Source organism: Lupinus angustifolius, chromosome LG05, assembly GCF_001865875.1.
Source record: "Lupinus angustifolius cultivar Tanjil chromosome LG05, LupAngTanjil_v1.0, whole genome shotgun sequence".
NCBI classification, from domain to species: domain Eukaryota; kingdom Viridiplantae; phylum Streptophyta; class Magnoliopsida; order Fabales; family Fabaceae; genus Lupinus; species Lupinus angustifolius.
The window spans coordinates 24,184,065-24,202,586 of NC_032013.1; the positions used below are offsets into that span (position 1 = coordinate 24,184,065).

At 32.3% G+C, this 18,522-nt stretch overlaps 2 protein-coding genes and 1 non-coding gene across 4 annotated transcripts; 2 read left to right on the forward strand and 1 right to left on the reverse strand.

Annotated features, from left to right (window-relative positions):
- LOC109348305 (B3 domain-containing protein At2g36080-like) lies at positions 2,402 to 4,778 on the forward strand. Its single transcript, XM_019588688.1, has 2 exons — positions 2,402 to 3,323; positions 4,506 to 4,778. The coding sequence occupies exons 1-2, from the start codon at positions 2,591 to 2,593 to the stop codon at positions 4,760 to 4,762; spliced, it is 990 nt and encodes a 329-aa protein (XP_019444233.1). The 5' UTR covers positions 2,402 to 2,590; the 3' UTR covers positions 4,763 to 4,778.
- LOC109348306 lies at positions 11,356 to 16,458 on the reverse strand. Of its 2 annotated transcripts, none has more exons than XM_019588690.1 (3): positions 16,179 to 16,458; positions 15,613 to 15,772; positions 11,356 to 11,967 (listed from the first exon to the last, which is right to left on the reverse strand). In XM_019588690.1, the coding sequence occupies exons 1-3, from the start codon at positions 16,374 to 16,376 to the stop codon at positions 11,762 to 11,764; spliced, it is 564 nt and encodes a 187-aa protein (XP_019444235.1). In that variant the 5' UTR covers positions 16,377 to 16,458; the 3' UTR covers positions 11,356 to 11,761. The 2 variants fall into 2 exon arrangements, with proteins under 2 accessions (XP_019444235.1, XP_019444234.1); XM_019588689.1 differs by lacking the exons at positions 15,613 to 15,772; positions 16,179 to 16,458 and adding exons at positions 12,481 to 12,640; positions 13,047 to 13,305.
- TRNAK-UUU lies at positions 18,300 to 18,371 on the forward strand. Its single transcript has one exon. It is a non-coding gene; the product is annotated as a tRNA-Lys (tRNA).

Consider the following 18,522-nt stretch of genomic DNA (forward strand, 5'->3'; position numbering starts at 1 on the left):
TGCTAATTTAAATTATTCTACTATCTTATTGTATCTTCATGAATTTTTTAACATGCTTAATCATTATTTATTCTTCACATATATTAATTTGGGAGGGAGTCCAGATATTTCAAGAGTAATTTACAAAAATGTAACAGTCATAAATTATATAAAAATGTAATAGTTCACTTGAATTGAATTAATCATTACTTCATAATCATTAGATTTTCATAAAATGAATAACTAAGATGTGGAATAAATTTTTTTCACTCACTCCAAGAGTTAAACCCTCTCTTTTAATTTTTTTTAAGAGTTAGTAATAAATAATATATGAATGATGAATAATACACACATTATAAGAATTTTATACTATTAGTACATATATTATTTTTTGTGAATATTTATTTATATAACTTAACAAATATAAATAGAAAGTCCAATATAGAATGCTTAAAGATTTATGGCCGTGTAACATGCTAAAATTAATGCACATATGTAAGATACAAGCAGGAGTTAATTAATCAATTCACTTTAGGTAATAAATTCCCAGCAATTTTATTTTTTAAACATCCTATTTTATTTATTACATCCTCCAATAATTTTTAAGTGCCGTTTAAGGTTTGGCATTAAATTTTGTTGTTTCTAACAAAATTCCCCTTTCCTTTCATGTTATATATCTTATCATTTCATCTTCGCAATTTATCATGATATTTTATATATTCTCCTTAATAATGTGTAAAATAAATATAAGAGTAAATATTTATTTTATGCCTTCATATTTTTTGATCTTATCAGTTTAGTCCGTCAAAAAAGAAAAGACTTAAAGTGGTCATAAAATTTTTAAATGTGAGTCAAATTAGTTTTTTGGGTAAAATTAGCTTCTACCAAGTGTTGTAAAACAAGCTAAAATGACTAATTTAATTGACATTTAAAAATTTTGGGATCATTTTATGTCTTATCTTTTTTTAATGGCTAAACTAGTAAGATTAAAAAATATTAGAGACTAAAATGAGTATTAAATATGTATTAAATATAAAGTATCCCACATGTAGTTATTTCTTATCATGTCAATAAACTCAATTAGGCTGTGATATTATGATTTCTTGTTTAATCGCCTCATCCATAACTGCATCATTAGATGTTAGATTTTGTGTTTCTCTCTGAATCCCTTGATTCTCTCGTTAAAAGAATTATGGATTACCAAAAAACAAATACAAATCAAGGCATTCAACATTGCAACATATTGATATTAAAAGTGATAGCCTAGGTAATATAACTCTAAACGTAATCCGACAATGTATTAGGTTAGAATTAGTGACGTACATAACCATTTTGTATTGTTACCACACCCACTTATTATATCATTCTATGTACCATTATTTCTGATTGATCGGAAAAAAATTATTTAAATTAAAATTATAATTATTAAATATTTTTCTACCGGCTATATTTACTATACATGAAGTGATACATTGCTCTTATATACTTATGTCAAGATTGCGTGATTTCTCCCAATGAGGATTTGCCACCATTATAGAACAATAAGAGTGAGGATCCAAGCTATCTATCTACCACTGGCATAATATCTTGACCCTCGAACTAGGTCGAAACATTTCTTATTACCTAACTTTGATAACCATTACATGCAATGCATTGGCGCATTGCTTGAATCCTAATAAAGAAAAAGTATGTATAAGGTATTATAGATGATTTTATATAAATAAGCAAATACATTAATATCTTTAAAAAAAAATGAAATATTCAATAAGTAAAAAGCTTATTACACATATAATGAACATAGTTTAAATTATTTCTTCTTTAAAAAAAGTGTTACCAAATAGTCAAAGATAGTGGTTTTTGTAAATAAATAACAATAAATATTTAATGATAATAACAAAATTTAACATATTAAAAACTGAAAAAATATATTTACTACCTTGTAGAAATCATTTTGTTTGGACCATTGATAATTAAATGTAAATCATTCCAGAGTTTAAAATTTATACACTGACAACAGTATAAAGTTTTTTATATTATTGACATATCATTCAACATTGATTTGTATTACTTTTGTTTTGAAAGTCAATACTAGCTAACATATGAATGTTGAATAATTTGTTGATAGTGAAAAGCACTTACACTTTCAATATATCCATGTTAAATCAATCATTTAATTGCAATATCACATATTAATTTGGTATGTGTTGTACTTTTAAAATTTCTTTTATACTTTTATTGGTATAGACAAATTTATTTTAATAATATTTACATCTTGAAGGATTAATTAGCAAAGTTGATAGAAGTACATTATTGGTAAAATAAAGTAATAAATCCTGATTTTAATAATAAAAATATAAACTATTTTTGCTTCTTCCTGATATATATATATATAGTATACATAAGCAACACACTTTAACACATTTCCCACATAAAGTAGTACTCTTTGTACTTACTCATACATTTCTATCTCTCACACAAACATTTCTTTCTCCATCAAATAGCGACTCACCCACTCTTTCAGAAATCGCTTCCCTTCATTATCTTTCCCTCATCCACAATCACTAAAAATCTCATCTTTTGAACCCTAACTCACAGAAGAAGAAGAAAAAACATGTCTTTAAACCATTTCTCACAAGATACAACACAAGCAACAACTCTATGGTGGACTCAACAACAAGAAGGTTCAAGAACACACCCAAAACCCAATAACCCTTTCTTTAACCTTAACAACCAAAACCACAACGATGACGACGTTGAAAACACTCAGCTACCACTCTACGAAGAAGAAGAAGAAGAAGAAACAGTTGAAGAAGAAAAAGAAGGGATGTTTGAAAAAGCATTGACACCAAGTGATGTTGGAAAACTGAACCGTCTTGTGATTCCAAAACAACATGCTGAGAAGTATTTCCCACTCGGTGGTGGTGACTCGGTTGAGAGCAGAGGGTTGTTGCTGAGTTTCGAGGACGAGTCAGGGAAGTGTTGGAGGTTTCGTTACTCGTATTGGAATAGTAGCCAAAGCTATGTTTTAACCAAAGGGTGGAGTCGTTATGTTAAGGATAAGAGACTCGATGCTGGCGACGTTGTTTTGTTTCAGCGACACCGTGCTCATGCTAACCGCCTTTTTATTGGGTGGAGGCGCCGCCATGTCTACGGTGGCTCCACGGTGCCTGTGGCGCATGGTAGCAAGGTTGGAAGTAGTGGTGATGGTAATTGTATTAACGATGGTAGTAAGAATGGGAATGGTGGTGTAACTCAAGGGTGGACCAGAGGGTTCTATTCTGCGCATCCTTCTTATCCTGCGCATCATCATCACTTTGCATACCAAGTTGACTCTCTTCATGAAGGTCTCTACCTCATTCACTCTCTCATTCATAACATTATATCATCTCTCAATCATAACATTATATCATCTATCATTCATATTTAATTATTATCGACTTTTTATATTATGTACCATTTATATCTATTCATTATGAACTCTTTAAATGATTATATATAAATTTTTATACTAATACTATATAGATATTACAATTTTATATTAATGGGTGAATCAAAACTTATAGCACATTTTAAAATGGGGTATCTTCTTTAATTTTAATTTGAATTTAAAATTTTTGTATTGATAGTGTACAGTATTTTACACTACTAGTACATCATTTATTATTGATTTGTAATATTTTTATTTGAAAGTCAATAATAATTAACATATCAATGATGGAGATTTGTCAAATATAAAAAATACTTACTATGTCGGGCATACATATTAAATCTTTTTAATTTTCGTGACTCATCATTAAGTTCATGTTCTAATGTTTCTAATATTTACTAATTTCAACCCATTTACTGTGCTACATAGTCTACTTACAGTAGCATCATGCATTTTTTCAAACTTCCTCCAAATCATTTTTTTTCTCTTTATGACTTTTACATTTTTCTCTGTTAAAAAATGTAGTAGCTAGTAACATTCTTGGTTTAAAATTATTTGAAAAAAAAAGAGAAGCAAATAAAACAATTACTATACATTTATACTCATGGTGGTACTATGCAAAGGTAGTTTTTCTATATAAATGTGGTTACTTCTTTCCACGAAGGAGTGTAGTTTCAGTTATACGATTTATCTGTTCAGGGTTCAGATTTCTCAAAAAAAAATCTGGTCTGTAACATGTTCTGCGTGAACCACACGCGACTTTAATGCATTGAATTTAACATAGTAAAGATGAAATTCACATTTATAGCAAAAACTTGCAGGTCGTGTAATTTTGTTTCCATCACTTGATGTCATTATCAATCCATCCAAATTTTAATGCAAAAATATTGAAATGAAAACAAATTGTATAATATTCCATTCATACCACAAGATAACTTATCGCCTTCGGCCAATAAAAGTATGAAACATGTAGTATTTTGTTTAATTCTAGTAATATTTTTATAGAAAATGATTAAATATGATATATCATGATTTTAGTGGCCGAACGATATATTAAAAATTAAAAGCATAGGCTAATGCACGTGACATAATGTTACAGGTGGTGGGTCCCAAGAAGGTCAGAAGCAAAAGACAGAAGTGGGGAACAGTTCCAGTTCTAGTTCCAGGGTGTTGAGGTTGTTTGGAGTGAACATGGAATGTGAACCTCAAAATGATTCTGAAACCTTAAGCTCCTATAATATGTCATCAACACAGGGTACAAATACACACCATTTTTATCATCACCATAATCAACCTTCTAATTATTCTTCTACTTCAAACCCTCACCATCACATAATACATCAACAACCACACTAGCTAGGTTCTACTAGATAATATTTTAATTTTCCAACTTCAGGTGTAAGGTATATCTTTAATTAATGATGATGTTATTGACTTGAACTTATGAAAGCAATTGTTCTATATTAGTATCTTTTTTGGGTACTTAATTGTTGTTCTTTATTATAAGCTTATAATTGGGCTCATGTTGAAAATTATAGAGGATCCTTCCTGTCTTATATTCGGGAAATGTATCTTAGTAGCTAATTTATTTTTTTATTACTTTTATGGGATCTTCATGTTCCCTTTTAATCAAGCATATCAATTATCATTTATCAACTAAGGTGTGAACACAAGAGGGGGCATGTTCCCAATGAACTTTGGCTCTTATAAGTCAGAGGGAAAGGGATAATTATACTATGAATAGGGTAATTTTGTATTCTTCTAATATGTTTTTTTAATTAATATTATTGATTATCAAATTGAAATTTTGATTATATTTTATACTTTAAGTTATTAAGTATGCGTAATTTTTTGTATGATGGTTCTTTATTATATATAAGAAAAATGACCCAATATATGATGAGGCTTCTAACTAATGTTATATGAATTTTATTATATCCTTCTTCAATATATAAAAAGCATATGACAAAATGTATATAAATATAGGAGAATTAAGTCAAAGTGTACACTATTAAATTCTGTTAAGTAGAATTCTCCATTTTTGTATTGGAACTTCGAGCATCTCCCCTTATTATGTGCCATGTGAGGTTTAATCAATATGTCTTCAATTCATTAAATTGATTTCACTTCTTTGATTAATAAGGAAACCGAACTATTTGGGACAAGAAGAGAAAAAAATAATAATGGGCGAAAACTTAATATAGACTAAGCAAAATCAATGTTTCCCTGAGGACTTTTAAAATTTTGAAGTTTCAACTTATACACATACATATATATATATTTAGGTACATTTGATTTGTTATAAAATAAGGGGCAATATGACATAAAATTGTGTTAGATGTTTATGTGGTATGCCAATTGACACGTGGTTGAAAGCATGAAGAAAAGACAAGATCAAACTACATAATTTTGGTTTATCCAAACCAATTTGTTTGTGGGCCTTACTTAAAAAGCATTGTAATTAAATAACATGATTAAGGATAATGAAAGACATGTTTAAAGGCTATTATTCCAACCTATGGTTGAACTAGATCTCAAACTTTGGTGAAAAAGTACTCATCAAACATGCTAGATATCAAAGTCAACTAGCTAGGTTAGCCTTTCTATTTAGTGGGTGGCTATTATATTAGTCTCTTCATGTCATTCTCAAGTCACAAGTAGTAGTTGTTTATCTCTCTTCACAATTCCGACACTACATTGTTTTCATGAATTTGAGGGATTATTTTCCTCTTGTATCATTTTGGTAAGTTTAAATTAATAAAATCAAATTTGGGCAAGTTAGTTTAAAATGAATGGTAAAAATCTTTGGCAAACTATGTATTTATGGTGCTACAAAAGCATTATTGTATAATTTCTCCATTTTGGTATCTAAAACTTATTGCTTTATAATAAGTCATCCAACACCATAACATCACATAGACGATAAATTATGCACATTTTGTCCAACAAGGGAATCAATCATAATGAAGAAATAGGATTACAAGCACAATAAATTTAAAATAGCATACATAATTATTAATTAATAAAAATAAATTAAAATATCTTAAATAGGAAATAGGATGAAGACATGCATGAATGATGTTGATTCAAATTCAAAACCAACAAAACTGCAAAGGTAACAAAACTATCTCAAAAAGTATCGTCTAGATATTCTCTATTCGAAATTTTCAATACCGAAATGCCTAAGGCATACTGCATACAATATGTTATTTAAAAATATGAAAGGAAAAAAACATATGACAATAAATGTTGTCTACATTTAATTTTGATTATGTATTGTGAAAGTTAAAGTTGCATCAATTAATTCAATGCGTGGATGTGTGATAGCAACATGGTGAGGATGTTAATGAAATCACCATATGTATCAGTTCATGTGTTACGAGTTATGATTGGTCAGAAAAATAGTTAATAATTAAATTTTTAACTTAAATACATTTTTTCAACCAATCACAGCTGAAGTGACACACATTGTGAAACATAAGATGTCCTCCCGATGTCAACCACATGAGAAATCACCAAAGATAAAGATATGTTGATGCAACACCCAAGAATTGACCAAAATTACCACTTGTCAGATTCTACCCTCAAACCCTGCCTAAAAGGGAAAGAGAAATAAAGGGTAAGGAGCAAAGAGAGAGAGAGAGAGAGGGTTGAAAAAAATCCCTGATTTTCATACCAAACTTTCACACCAAAACAGCTGAGAAGCAATAAGTAAACACAGAGAAAGGTGGAGAGTAGTGGTTGAAAACAGAAGACAGTGCAGAGGGTAAGGTATGGAAGGTAGAGGTAAAATATGGCACACTAAAATATAGCTATGTGATGTCATCACAGTGCTAAATGGAGAATTTTGGTCATGGGAAATCAAATATAAGGAATCTATTTGCCACTATACAGATTCTGCCTGAAGATTTTTCATAAGGGCTCATCATAATATATATGCATTGGAGGGTATGGTGCAAAGTTATCTTGTGCTGCTATTTGACTTGATAGATAGATAGATACATAACACAACCCAAGATGTTTCAAACCCACTTTTTTCTCTTTTTTTCCCTAATTAAACTTTAAGCTATACATCAAATCATATGCTACTTGCTTCCACTTCCAAGTAGAGGTATATTATTAATTTATACATTTGCTACATTGGCCAACATATCTTTTTTTTTTTTTTTTTACTATTGAGAGTATCTCCTTACTTTTTCAGGTAGAGAACTAATCTCTTTCGGGGTTCGTGAATGTCTCTCACAACAAGTGTCGCTCACAAGAATCGAACCATCGACCTTGGAAATCCAGTAGGACTTTACACCACTAGACTAATGCCTTGTTGGTAACATATGTTTGAGTGATATTTTCCAAGATATTTTCTTTATTAATTTTCACTCTTACTTATAATTACAAAATACTATTTTGTTTTCTATTTGTAAACTTTTATGACAGAAAATGTGGAAACAACCATCTTATTGTCACTACTTCCTTCAAACACAAAATTTTAAAAAAAAAAGAGTAAAAATAAGTTAACTTTTGATGATTATGAGTAAAAACTTATCATCAACTAAGAGAAAAGAATCAAATCAAACATGACCTGATATTTCAAATTTTGTTTCTATACCATATAGACTCCACCTAGTTGTCTCTTATGCATAATGTATTTATCACTGATGAACCTTTAAACATGTGGATGAAAATCAAGTGTAAGAGAAGGAAAAGCTCAAGACAAAATTAAATTTTGGGCAAGGCAAGAAGCCATGGTCCCTACTCTGCTGTAGTCAGATTTGTTTTTAATGGTCTGTTTTGTGCAGTTGGATATGTATGCAAACTATAAATAACACGCAATGAGAGAAAAAGGGAGACAGAAACAATGTTCACAAATGAACTTACTCAGGTGAAATGTTTAAACAAACATGGTAAAGTGAAAATAAGGCCAAAAACCAAAAGTGAGACAAATATATCCTTAAAGGGTAAGCAAGCAAAATAGTATATTACTCAAGGTAAATAGGGAATGTAGTAATGCTATATGCCTATATTGAATGGCCTATTGATCTTATCTACACTTCTAAATGTTGTGATTCATAGCTTTTGAAGTTCAGGGAAATTTTCTTATGTAACTTAGACTCAAAAAAACTGAGTCACATTGAATATTTGTGGCAACCTCAGTTTTTCTTTTTTGGCTGATTAGTGAGTTGTGTTTTGGTTTGGCCCACTTAACTTGAGTGTGCCATTTCTATTAATAATAACACAGAAAAGAGAGAAGAAGATTTGATTGATTGAGGTTTCTACCACTGAACTTTTCTCCAAAGTTTACAACCCTGCATACTCTGTGCATATCTTTTAGTTTTAGTTTTTTATTCCTTCCCCTCTCCATAAAGTGATATGGCTTTAAGGTGAAAAAAATTCCAAATTTAAGGTACAACCCTGAGGTTTTATCAGGCGAAGGACACTTTCACTGACTGAGAAATTTTAGCTATAGTACAACCAAATGCTTGTATAAACGACACATAAGGTTTGCACAAATGAGGATTTGACAAGTCAGTGAAGTGCTTTTGATCAAATGATTCACTGCACTGAATTACCAAAATTACAACTAGTACATGTCCTAGCCTCTGCTTCCCCCACAGAGGAAAAAGAAAAAGTGCTTAAATTTATCACTGTGTTTAAACAGTGGCTTCATCAAAGTTTTTAACTTCAATCAGTGTGATATTATATATATTAACACTGGCAAATTGAAGTAGCTAGTGCACTTTCACCAAAATATTATGGTTTTAGTACACCTTCTAAGTTTATTACAAAATTGGTGTACTTTTTGAAAACTCGGCAATCATAAGATTGCCGAGTTTTCAAAAAGTACATCAATATGCAAAAGAAGGACAGGAGTGCTGCATTACCTCTATTTGTAATCAAATACTGTGTCATTGATTATTAGGGGCCCATAAAGATTGAAACAATAGGCCCATTGACCCCATGCTTGAGAAGGTGTTCAATATCTTTGAGTGGCTTAATGGCTCAGCAAGTGGGAGGGTCCCCAGATATATGTGGTGTCTATCATTGACCTCCACATAAAGACCAATCAAAGAAAATGAAAAGATATGATACTATAGGAGTGAATCAATTATGTGGATGCCTAAGACAAGTGACATAAAAGGGAAAAATAGGAGAGAAGTACCATACCATGTTAGTGTATCTCTTCACTCCACTACCTATGCATCCCTCCTTTAGGACCTGTTGTAGAATAAAGAGCAACAAATAGGAAATTGAACTTCTTCTAGATGAATAAACCAACATGTTGATATCAAGCATTAATACCAAAAATGATATCCCTTTAAATCTCAGAGCCTGAGTTCTTTAACCAAAGCATTTAGCATATGCACTATTGATAAGAAAATTAAACAGATTAATCAAGAAGTAACACTCTTTCCTGCATCTTTCTAAGTGTAAACTGTTCTCCACAAGTCCTAAGTTAATAAGGAATTCAGGATCATCCTATTCAACTGATTCTCAAATCAGAATAGCAAAATATTTGAGATATCAATGTAGATTAAGCTCTTAATGTCATGATGGTACTAATGATCAGAAACTTGTGCAATAAAAGATTCCTGCTTTTTAGATCAACTTAGCTGTAAGGCAATAGTGGAAACATAATCCCCACTTACAATGTTGAACAGATAGCTAAGGCTATCAAAACAGTTAAGTAATTTGACTCTTTACCTAAAATAGTAAGAGATATTCCCCAATAATTTTTAGGCTAGGACTGTAGATACAAGCTTTATAAGGAAATGGGCAATATAGCAATATAGCATGCTTATCTTCCAAAAGCTGAAGTAGATAATAATCTGTGGGGTTCCTTTATTTGTCTCTGATTTCACATTATGCATGTCATTTTCATTGATCTCAGACTCTGAGAAGACATCAAAACTATTCCACCAGGCATCTCATGACCCAATTTGTCTGCCATATACATGTTTTCACACCAAAAGATGGCTTCTTATTGTAGAAAGTGCTACCTCATAGCTTAATGTTCATAATTCAGCTCCTATGTGACCAGAAAATCTTGTAGAATGGCAATAACTATACATAAGAAATAGAAATGCAATCTATGCTAATTAGCATTAGGCAAGTATATCATATAACCCAATCCAGAAACAATATAATAGAAACTGGATTAGTGGATAACACTTAGCTAGTAAAATGGAGCTCATATATCCTTACAATAGATGAAGTTCTTAAAACCAAAAAATATAAGGAAAAAAACAGCAACCACCACCTAAAACACCTTAGAAAACAGAGTCTGAACAACAAGGAAACAGTCATTAGAGCTGATCAACCATCCTCGGGGTCAAGGAATTCTCCCAACTCCAATTCCGATTTACTGATACCCCACCCAACATTCCAGACCCTCCCCTATATCAATTCTATCATCATGATTCTCCAATTCTCTTCCCCAAATTCCCCTTTTGCCTTTTGTACAGTCTGTTACTCATTTTCCTCTCCTCCAATCGAATTCTCAAATCATTCACAACCTTCTTTCATCATATTTTCGTCCTTGCACCGTTCTTTTCTTCTCCCTCTATCATACACCCTCAGGCCTTCACTGCTGTTAGGCCAATCACTCTGCTTCTTTCTTTTCCTATACACGCGGGTCAATGGTCCATGATAATCACATAAAAAGCTCATGTGTTTTAGTGAATAGAATTCTTACAGTGATTACTTTTCTATGCATGCATGAGCAAATAAGGGAAGCATCATATTAATGTTTTGTTTTCATTCAGTCTTTCACAGAAGAGATGACCAAGCTCGGAAACTACAAGTTACAAAAAGATCGAAACCATATCAGCATAAAGCAAAATTCAGAGAGCAAAAACCTTTGGTGTTACCTGCATTCGTCAGACAAAGCCATGAAACTCATTATTTAGTGTGTAGAGATTGGGGAAGTAATAAAAGCCAGGAACAGACGGCAATTATTGAAGCTGTGGATCTTCAGATCCCAAAATAAAAAACAAATAATGAAAGATAATAGTCAACAAACCATTTGCTGTAGCTGTTAAATAAGCATTTGGTACAGCAATTAATCAAAATGCTACCATTTGCTGAACAAATATAACATTAACATCATAAATATGCACATAAGATTTGAAACTTGGTAATAAATTCTTGTAAAAGCAAAACTCAGGACTGAAACTGGAGATTTAGCACCCCAGATACACCAAGTATTTTGAAATACTCAATTACATGCCTGCTCATGGCAATGTACATTAAAAGCCTAGGATTTAAGAGTACTATCACTAATTTCGGTGAAGCTGAGTGCTTGAATCTGATTGACTGGTGGGTCTGCAGGAGAAGAAATAAAACATAAAGCATTGATTCCTACAAGAAAGTACAAGTTGATTTTTTGGGTACATCGGCGTCTTCTTGACTTTCCAAATCTTCCTTCTTCTCTATTACTTGCTGAACACCCTCCTGATACCCTGCTACAAAACTTTTAAGAGGATCCCTGTACGAAGAAGCTCTGGTCATATAAACACGCTGCAAAGCAGGTCTAAGAGTCTCCATTCCCCCTCTGGCAGCTATAGCTGTGTATTTTCCAGTGTAAAGATACGTATGTTAGGTCAAAATCACCGTCACAAAGTCGTTACTGAAAGCAATGGTAGGAAAACTAAAACAAAAAGGAAAGCAGAGGGATGTTTTAAACCACATGAATCTCAAAAGTTTGGAGTTTCAAAAATTGCAAGAACAGAGAGTTGTACCCAATGTTGAGTATGCAGGGAATGTCACACTAGTTCGCATAAATTTATATGACTAATTGTCTGTGTTCATCAAAGTTCTACTTAACTTATTCAGAATACGTTTGAATTGATGGTGTTCAGCAGCGTCTTAGTTGCTTTCTATCGCAGTAGGTATATATAGCTATCCTCTTCGTATTTACAGCCCTAAAGCCCAGAGCATTTTTGATGTGATATAAGTCAGATTATATTTAGTTTGAGTAAATAGTTCACAAAATTACAATAATTAATCTATATTTTGACAAGCTATAAATTCTAGACAGTATAATGATAACAATCATAAACTACAGAAAGAAGCATTACCAAGATCCTCCAATGTTGAGGGTTCTTTTTCTTTAGTTGTTTTCTTTTCAGCATTACTTCCTTCAGTCATTTCATCCTTCTTATAGTCATCTGGAAGAAGATCAGGACCAATGTCACGAACCCAGCTTGCAGCATAAAGCCTAGCAGCTCTCTTCAAAACCTGGATAGTGAAAGTTTGAGTACAAATACAATGTAAGTTACCAATAGTTCAATGAGTATCATCTGTTCTATTGACTTCGGATCTTGATGCATGATTTCCGAAATTGCATTTTTATCGACTAACATGATAAGTTAAACTATAAAATCTTTGTCAACCTCAATTAGTTAGTTAATATAAAAAAGAAACAAACGCCTTCAACAGTACTCATTCATCCTCAGTATCTAGTATCTAACAACAGATATGACATATTGAAGGTGGATTAAACAGCCTGTATTGATTTGAGATAAAGCAGACAACTTTACATGGAGAACAAGCAACGATCGAAAACCCAGAAGCAAAAACATCATTATGAGTGAGCTAGCACTAACAATGAAAGTGAGAAACATAATAAAAAAATGTGGTTTACCCAGATACGCTCCTCCCAGGTCAATTTGCGGCGCTTTTTAATATTAGGAGGGTCAGACAAAGAGGAGGGAAAAGCAATTTCTTTAAGATCATAGCGTACGTAATCGTAAATTTTCCTGCACACAACTCTCACTTTCACTTTCCAAGTCCAAGTTGTGATCAAATAAGATTGGGTTGGCAGTAGCTCGAAGTCCTGCATATCACATCATATCATGTTGCATCACCACCACCATGTCATCAGAATTGAATTAACCCGAAGCTAACTAATCTCAAATGCAATTATTTTGAGTTTACAACATACATATATATAGTATTGCTCAAACAATTTTGAATATAAAGGAAAATAATTCATTAAATGAAGTTTTTTTTATATGATCAAAGAGAGGTTTTTTATTCTAAAAATATTGTTTGGTTGAATATTTCCATCTTCTCTTGCGGATTATATATGCATTCATACACTTTTTGTTAACCTTCAATGTGTTTGGTCTTCGTTTAGTCAAGAAAAGAAAGACATGCTGGAAATATTAACTCATAAGAATTCTAATTGCTTTAACTGTTGATAACAGCCTGGAAGATTAGCTTCTACGTCATCCTTACCTCTATAACAAGAGTGAAGATCTTCTATGCCACTATTTCTCTATCTCTCTATACAGAGTGGAGATATTCTATACCATTATTTCTCTATCTCTCTATACCAAGCCAATAAAATTATGCCAACTAACAAATTGAGAGGGGGAAAAACCTGTCAACTATAAACAACTGCCAGAAAGAGTAACTTCTAAAAAATACTTAATTCTAAAACAAATTGTACTAAAAAGGTAAAAATTAGAAAAGCAAGAATCCAAAAAACGCGGCCAAGCACACCAGGGCCCACCTGGTGTGATACAAGGAGAATAAATGTAAACAATCTTATCCCCTTAAGCAGAAAGGTTGTTTCTAGGATTTAAACCTGTGATATTCAAGTAAGAACACACACAAAATGCTTCCTAAGCAATTGCCTCATCCAAAAACAATAACCCCGACGCCCAATAAGCAGTTGCCTCATCAGAAAAATATACTATCCCTAACTAACGAGCTTCAGTTTGATTTTGGAAACGGTCAGGTCTCAGGAGATTTGAGAAAAGTTGCAGATTGAGACGGCTTAACTATCTCAGGCCCAACATTAAAAGTAGTAAAATGAAAAGAAGGGGGGCAAGACAATAACTAGTTTTCTATTCTTTCTCTGTCATTCTTAAAAACCCCTATATGTCTAAAATCTACCTAATTTTCATTAGCATTTCAACATGCATGCCAAGTTTTATATTATCAAAACATGCATCCACTTGCACATGGTTAATTAGAACATTGAGGTCAAGTTTTTTCACAATGATCATATTAACATGTGGTCACTGATTGCACCTAATTTATAATCTCATCAAGCAACAAATTAATTCCTAGAACTAAGAGAAAGTAAGATACCATAAAAAAACATACACAGTGCAAACTACAACCTGATCCCAAACAAAACATAAAATGCAACCTTAGAAAACATGAATCAGTTCAAATCATACCATACAAGCATAAAAACAAAATCACAAACTGGTACAAAAATAAAAACTGAATTAAACTTTAGCACAACCATGTGTTCCCACAAACCCAATTCACGGACAATGACACCCAATAAGAGAATCGCGCCACAGCTTGAGAAGAAAAAAAGATTAATTTTGACACAAACCCAATTAGACCCACATGCCCAAATGAATGAAAAACACAAAATCCAAGCTCAGCGAAATCAAAAATTGAAAATCACCTAGCCACATAAAATCTTGCCTTGATTTCGCAGCTTGCATGTTGCAATGGAGTTCAATTTACAGCTTCTCTTCTATGGTTTCTCTGATTCAAATAAATGAATCAGTCAAATCAGTAATACAAATAAATGAATTTACAGTAACAGTGCCTAGATTTAAAACTTTAACTTGGACAATTAGTTATATTTATATGATATGTATTTATACACATTATACTTGAAACTTGTACAATAGAAAAAAATACATGCACTGCCTCATTAAATATTAAAACATGCATTTACCAAGATTTTGGCTTAGTTTGAAAAGTCGACTAAATCCCAAAATTGCCATCATAAGCAATGGTAGGAAAACTAAAACAAAAAGGAAAGCAGAGGGATGTTTTAAACCACATGAATCTCAAAAGTTTGGAGTTTCAAAAATTGCAAGAACAGAGAGTTGTACCCAATGTTGAGTATGCAGGGAATGTCACACTAGTTCGCATAAATTTATATGACTAATTGTCTGTGTTCATCAAAGTTCTACTTAACTTATTCAGAATACGTTTGAATTGATGGTGTTCAGCAGCGTCTTAGTTGCTTTCTATCGCAGTAGGTATATATAGCTATCCTCTTCGTATTTACAGCCCTAAAGCCCAGAGCATTTTTGATGTGATATAAGTCAGATTATATTTAGTTTGAGTAAATAGTTCACAAAATTACAATAATTAATCTATATTTTGACAAGCTATAAATTCTAGACAGTATAATGATAACAATCATAAACTACAGAAAGAAGCATTACCAAGATCCTCCAATGTTGAGGGTTCTTTTTCTTTAGTTGTTTTCTTTTCAGCATTACTTCCTTCAGTCATTTCATCCTTCTTATAGTCATCTGGAAGAAGATCAGGACCAATGTCACGAACCCAGCTTGCAGCATAAAGCCTAGCAGCTCTCTTCAAAACCTGGATAGTGAAAGTTTGAGTACAAATACAATGTAAGTTACCAATAGTTCAATGAGTATCATCTGTTCTATTGACTTCGGATCTTGATGCATGATTTCCGAAATTGCATTTTTATCGACTAACATGATAAGTTAAACTATAAAATCTTTGTCAACCTCAATTAGTTAGTTAATATAAAAAAGAAACAAACGCCTTCAACAGTACTCATTCATCCTCAGTATCTAGTATCTAACAACAGATATGACATATTGAAGGTGGATTAAACAGCCTGTATTGATTTGAGATAAAGCAGACAACTTTACATGGAGAACAAGCAACGATCGAAAACCCAGAAGCAAAAACATCATTATGAGTGAGCTAGCACTAACAATGAAAGTGAGAAACATAATAAAAAAATGTGGTTTACCCAGATACGCTCCTCCCAGGTCAATTTGCGGCGCTTTTTAATATTAGGAGGGTCAGACAAAGAGGAGGGAAAAGCAATTTCTTTAAGATCATAGCGTACGTAATCGTAAATTTTCCTGCACACAACTCTCACTTTCACTTTCCAAGTCCAAGTTGTGATCAAATAAGATTGGGTTGGCAGTAGCTCGAAGTCCTGCATATCACATCATATCATGTTGCATCACCACCACCATGTCATCAGAATTGAATTAACCCGAAGCTAACTAATCTCAAATGCAATTATTTTGAGTTTACAACATACATATATATAGTATTGCTCAAACAATTTTGAATATAAAGGAAAATAATTCATTAAATGAAGTTTTTTTTATATGATCAAAGAGAGGTTTTTTATTCTAAAAATATTGTTTGGTTGAATATTTCCATCTTCTCTTGCGGATTATATATGCATTCATACACTTTTTGTTAACCTTCAATGTGTTTGGTCTTCGTTTAGTCAAGAAAAGAAAGACATGCTGGAAATATTAACTCATAAGAATTCTAATTGCTTTAACTGTTGATAACAGCCTGGAAGATTAGCTTCTACGTCATCCTTACCTCTATAACAAGAGTGAAGATCTTCTATGCCACTATTTCTCTATCTCTCTATACAGAGTGGAGATATTCTATACCATTATTTCTCTATCTCTCTATACCAAGCCAATAAAATTATGCCAACTAACAAATTGAGAGGGGGAAAAACCTGTCAACTATAAACAACTGCCAGAAAGAGTAACTTCTAAAAAATACTTAATTCTAAAACAAATTGTACTAAAAAGGTAAAAATTAGAAAAGCAAGAATCCAAAAAACGCGGCCAAGCACACCAGGGCCCACCTGGTGTGATACAAGGAGAATAAATGTAAACAATCTTATCCCCTTAAGCAGAAAGGTTGTTTCTAGGATTTAAACCTGTGATATTCAAGTAAGAACACACACAAAATGCTTCCTAAGCAATTGCCTCATCCAAAAACAATAACCCCGACGCCCAATAAGCAGTTGCCTCATCAGAAAAATATACTATCCCTAACTAACGAGCTTCAGTTTGATTTTGGAAACGGTCAGGTCTCAGGAGATTTGAGAAAAGTTGCAGATTGAGACGGCTTAACTATCTCAGGCCCAACATTAAAAGTAGTAAAATGAAAAGAAGGGGGGCAAGACAATAACTAGTTTTCTATTCTTTCTCTGTCATTCTTAAAAACCCCTATATGTCTAAAATCTACCTAATTTTCATTAGCATTTCAACATGCATGCCAAGTTTTATATTATCAAAACATGCATCCACTTGCACATGGTTAATTAGAACATTGAGGTCAAGTTTTTTCACAATGATCATATTAACATGTGGTCACTGATTGCACCTAATTTATAATCTCATCAAGCAACAAATTAATTCCTAGAACTAAGAGAAAGTAAGATACCATAAAAAAACATACACAGTGCAAACTACAACCTGATCCCAAACAAAACATAAAATGCAACCTTAGAAAACATGAATCAGTTCAAATCATACCATACAAGCATAAAAACAAAATCACAAACTGGTACAAAAATAAAAACTGAATTAAACTTTAGCACAACCATGTGTTCCCACAAACCCAATTCACGGACAATGACACCCAATAAGAGAATCGCGCCACAGCTTGAGAAGAAAAAAAGATTAATTTTGACACAAACCCAATTAGACCCACATGCCCAAATGAATGAAAAACACAAAATCCAAGCTCAGCGAAATCAAAAATTGAAAATCACCTAGCCACATAAAATCTTGCCTTGATTTCGCAGCTTGCATGTTGCAATGGAGTTCAATTTACAGCTTCTCTTCTATGGTTTCTCTGATTCAAATAAATGAATCAGTCAAATCAGTAATACAAATAAATGAATTTACAGTAACAGTGCCTAGATTTAAAACTTTAACTTGGACAATTAGTTATATTTATATGATATGTATTTATACACATTATACTTGAAACTTGTACAATAGAAAAAAATACATGCACTGCCTCATTAAATATTAAAACATGCATTTACCAAGATTTTGGCTTAGTTTGAAAAGTCGACTAAATCCCAAAATTGCCATCATTAGCCGTCTTAGCTCAGTGGTAGAGCGCGTGGCTTTTAACCACGTGGTCGTGGGTTCGATCCCCACAGACGGCGGTTTTCTATTTTTTGTAAAGCTTGTGGACATTGTCTTACATGCCGATGAATTCACGACCTCAGACATTTAGTCATTGATTTCATTGATTTTAAATCAACTTAGTGATAGCGACTCAATGCAATCAATAATTGTAAGTCTATGATGTCATAG

Excerpts from the sequence above, each read along its gene's own strand:
- LOC109348305 (XM_019588688.1), top strand. The coding sequence starts at position 2,591 with ATGTCTTTAAACCATTTCTCACAAGATACAACACAAGCAACAACTCTA. Across the intron at positions 3,324-4,505 it reads AGTTGACTCTCTTCATGAAG|GTGGTGGGTCCCAAGAAGGT; the intron begins GTCTCTACCTCA and ends ATAATGTTACAG.
- LOC109348306 (XM_019588690.1), bottom strand. The coding sequence starts at position 16,376 with ATGCAGGACTTCGAGCTACTGCCAACCCAATCTTATTTGATCACAACT. Across the intron at positions 15,773-16,178 it reads CCTGGGAGGAGCGTATCTGG|GTTTTGAAGAGAGCTGCTAG; the intron begins GTAAACCACATT and ends TTCACTATCCAG. Across the intron at positions 11,968-15,612 it reads CTCAACATTGGAGGATCTTG|CTATAGCTGCCAGAGGGGGA; the intron begins GTAATGCTTCTT and ends GAAAATACACAG.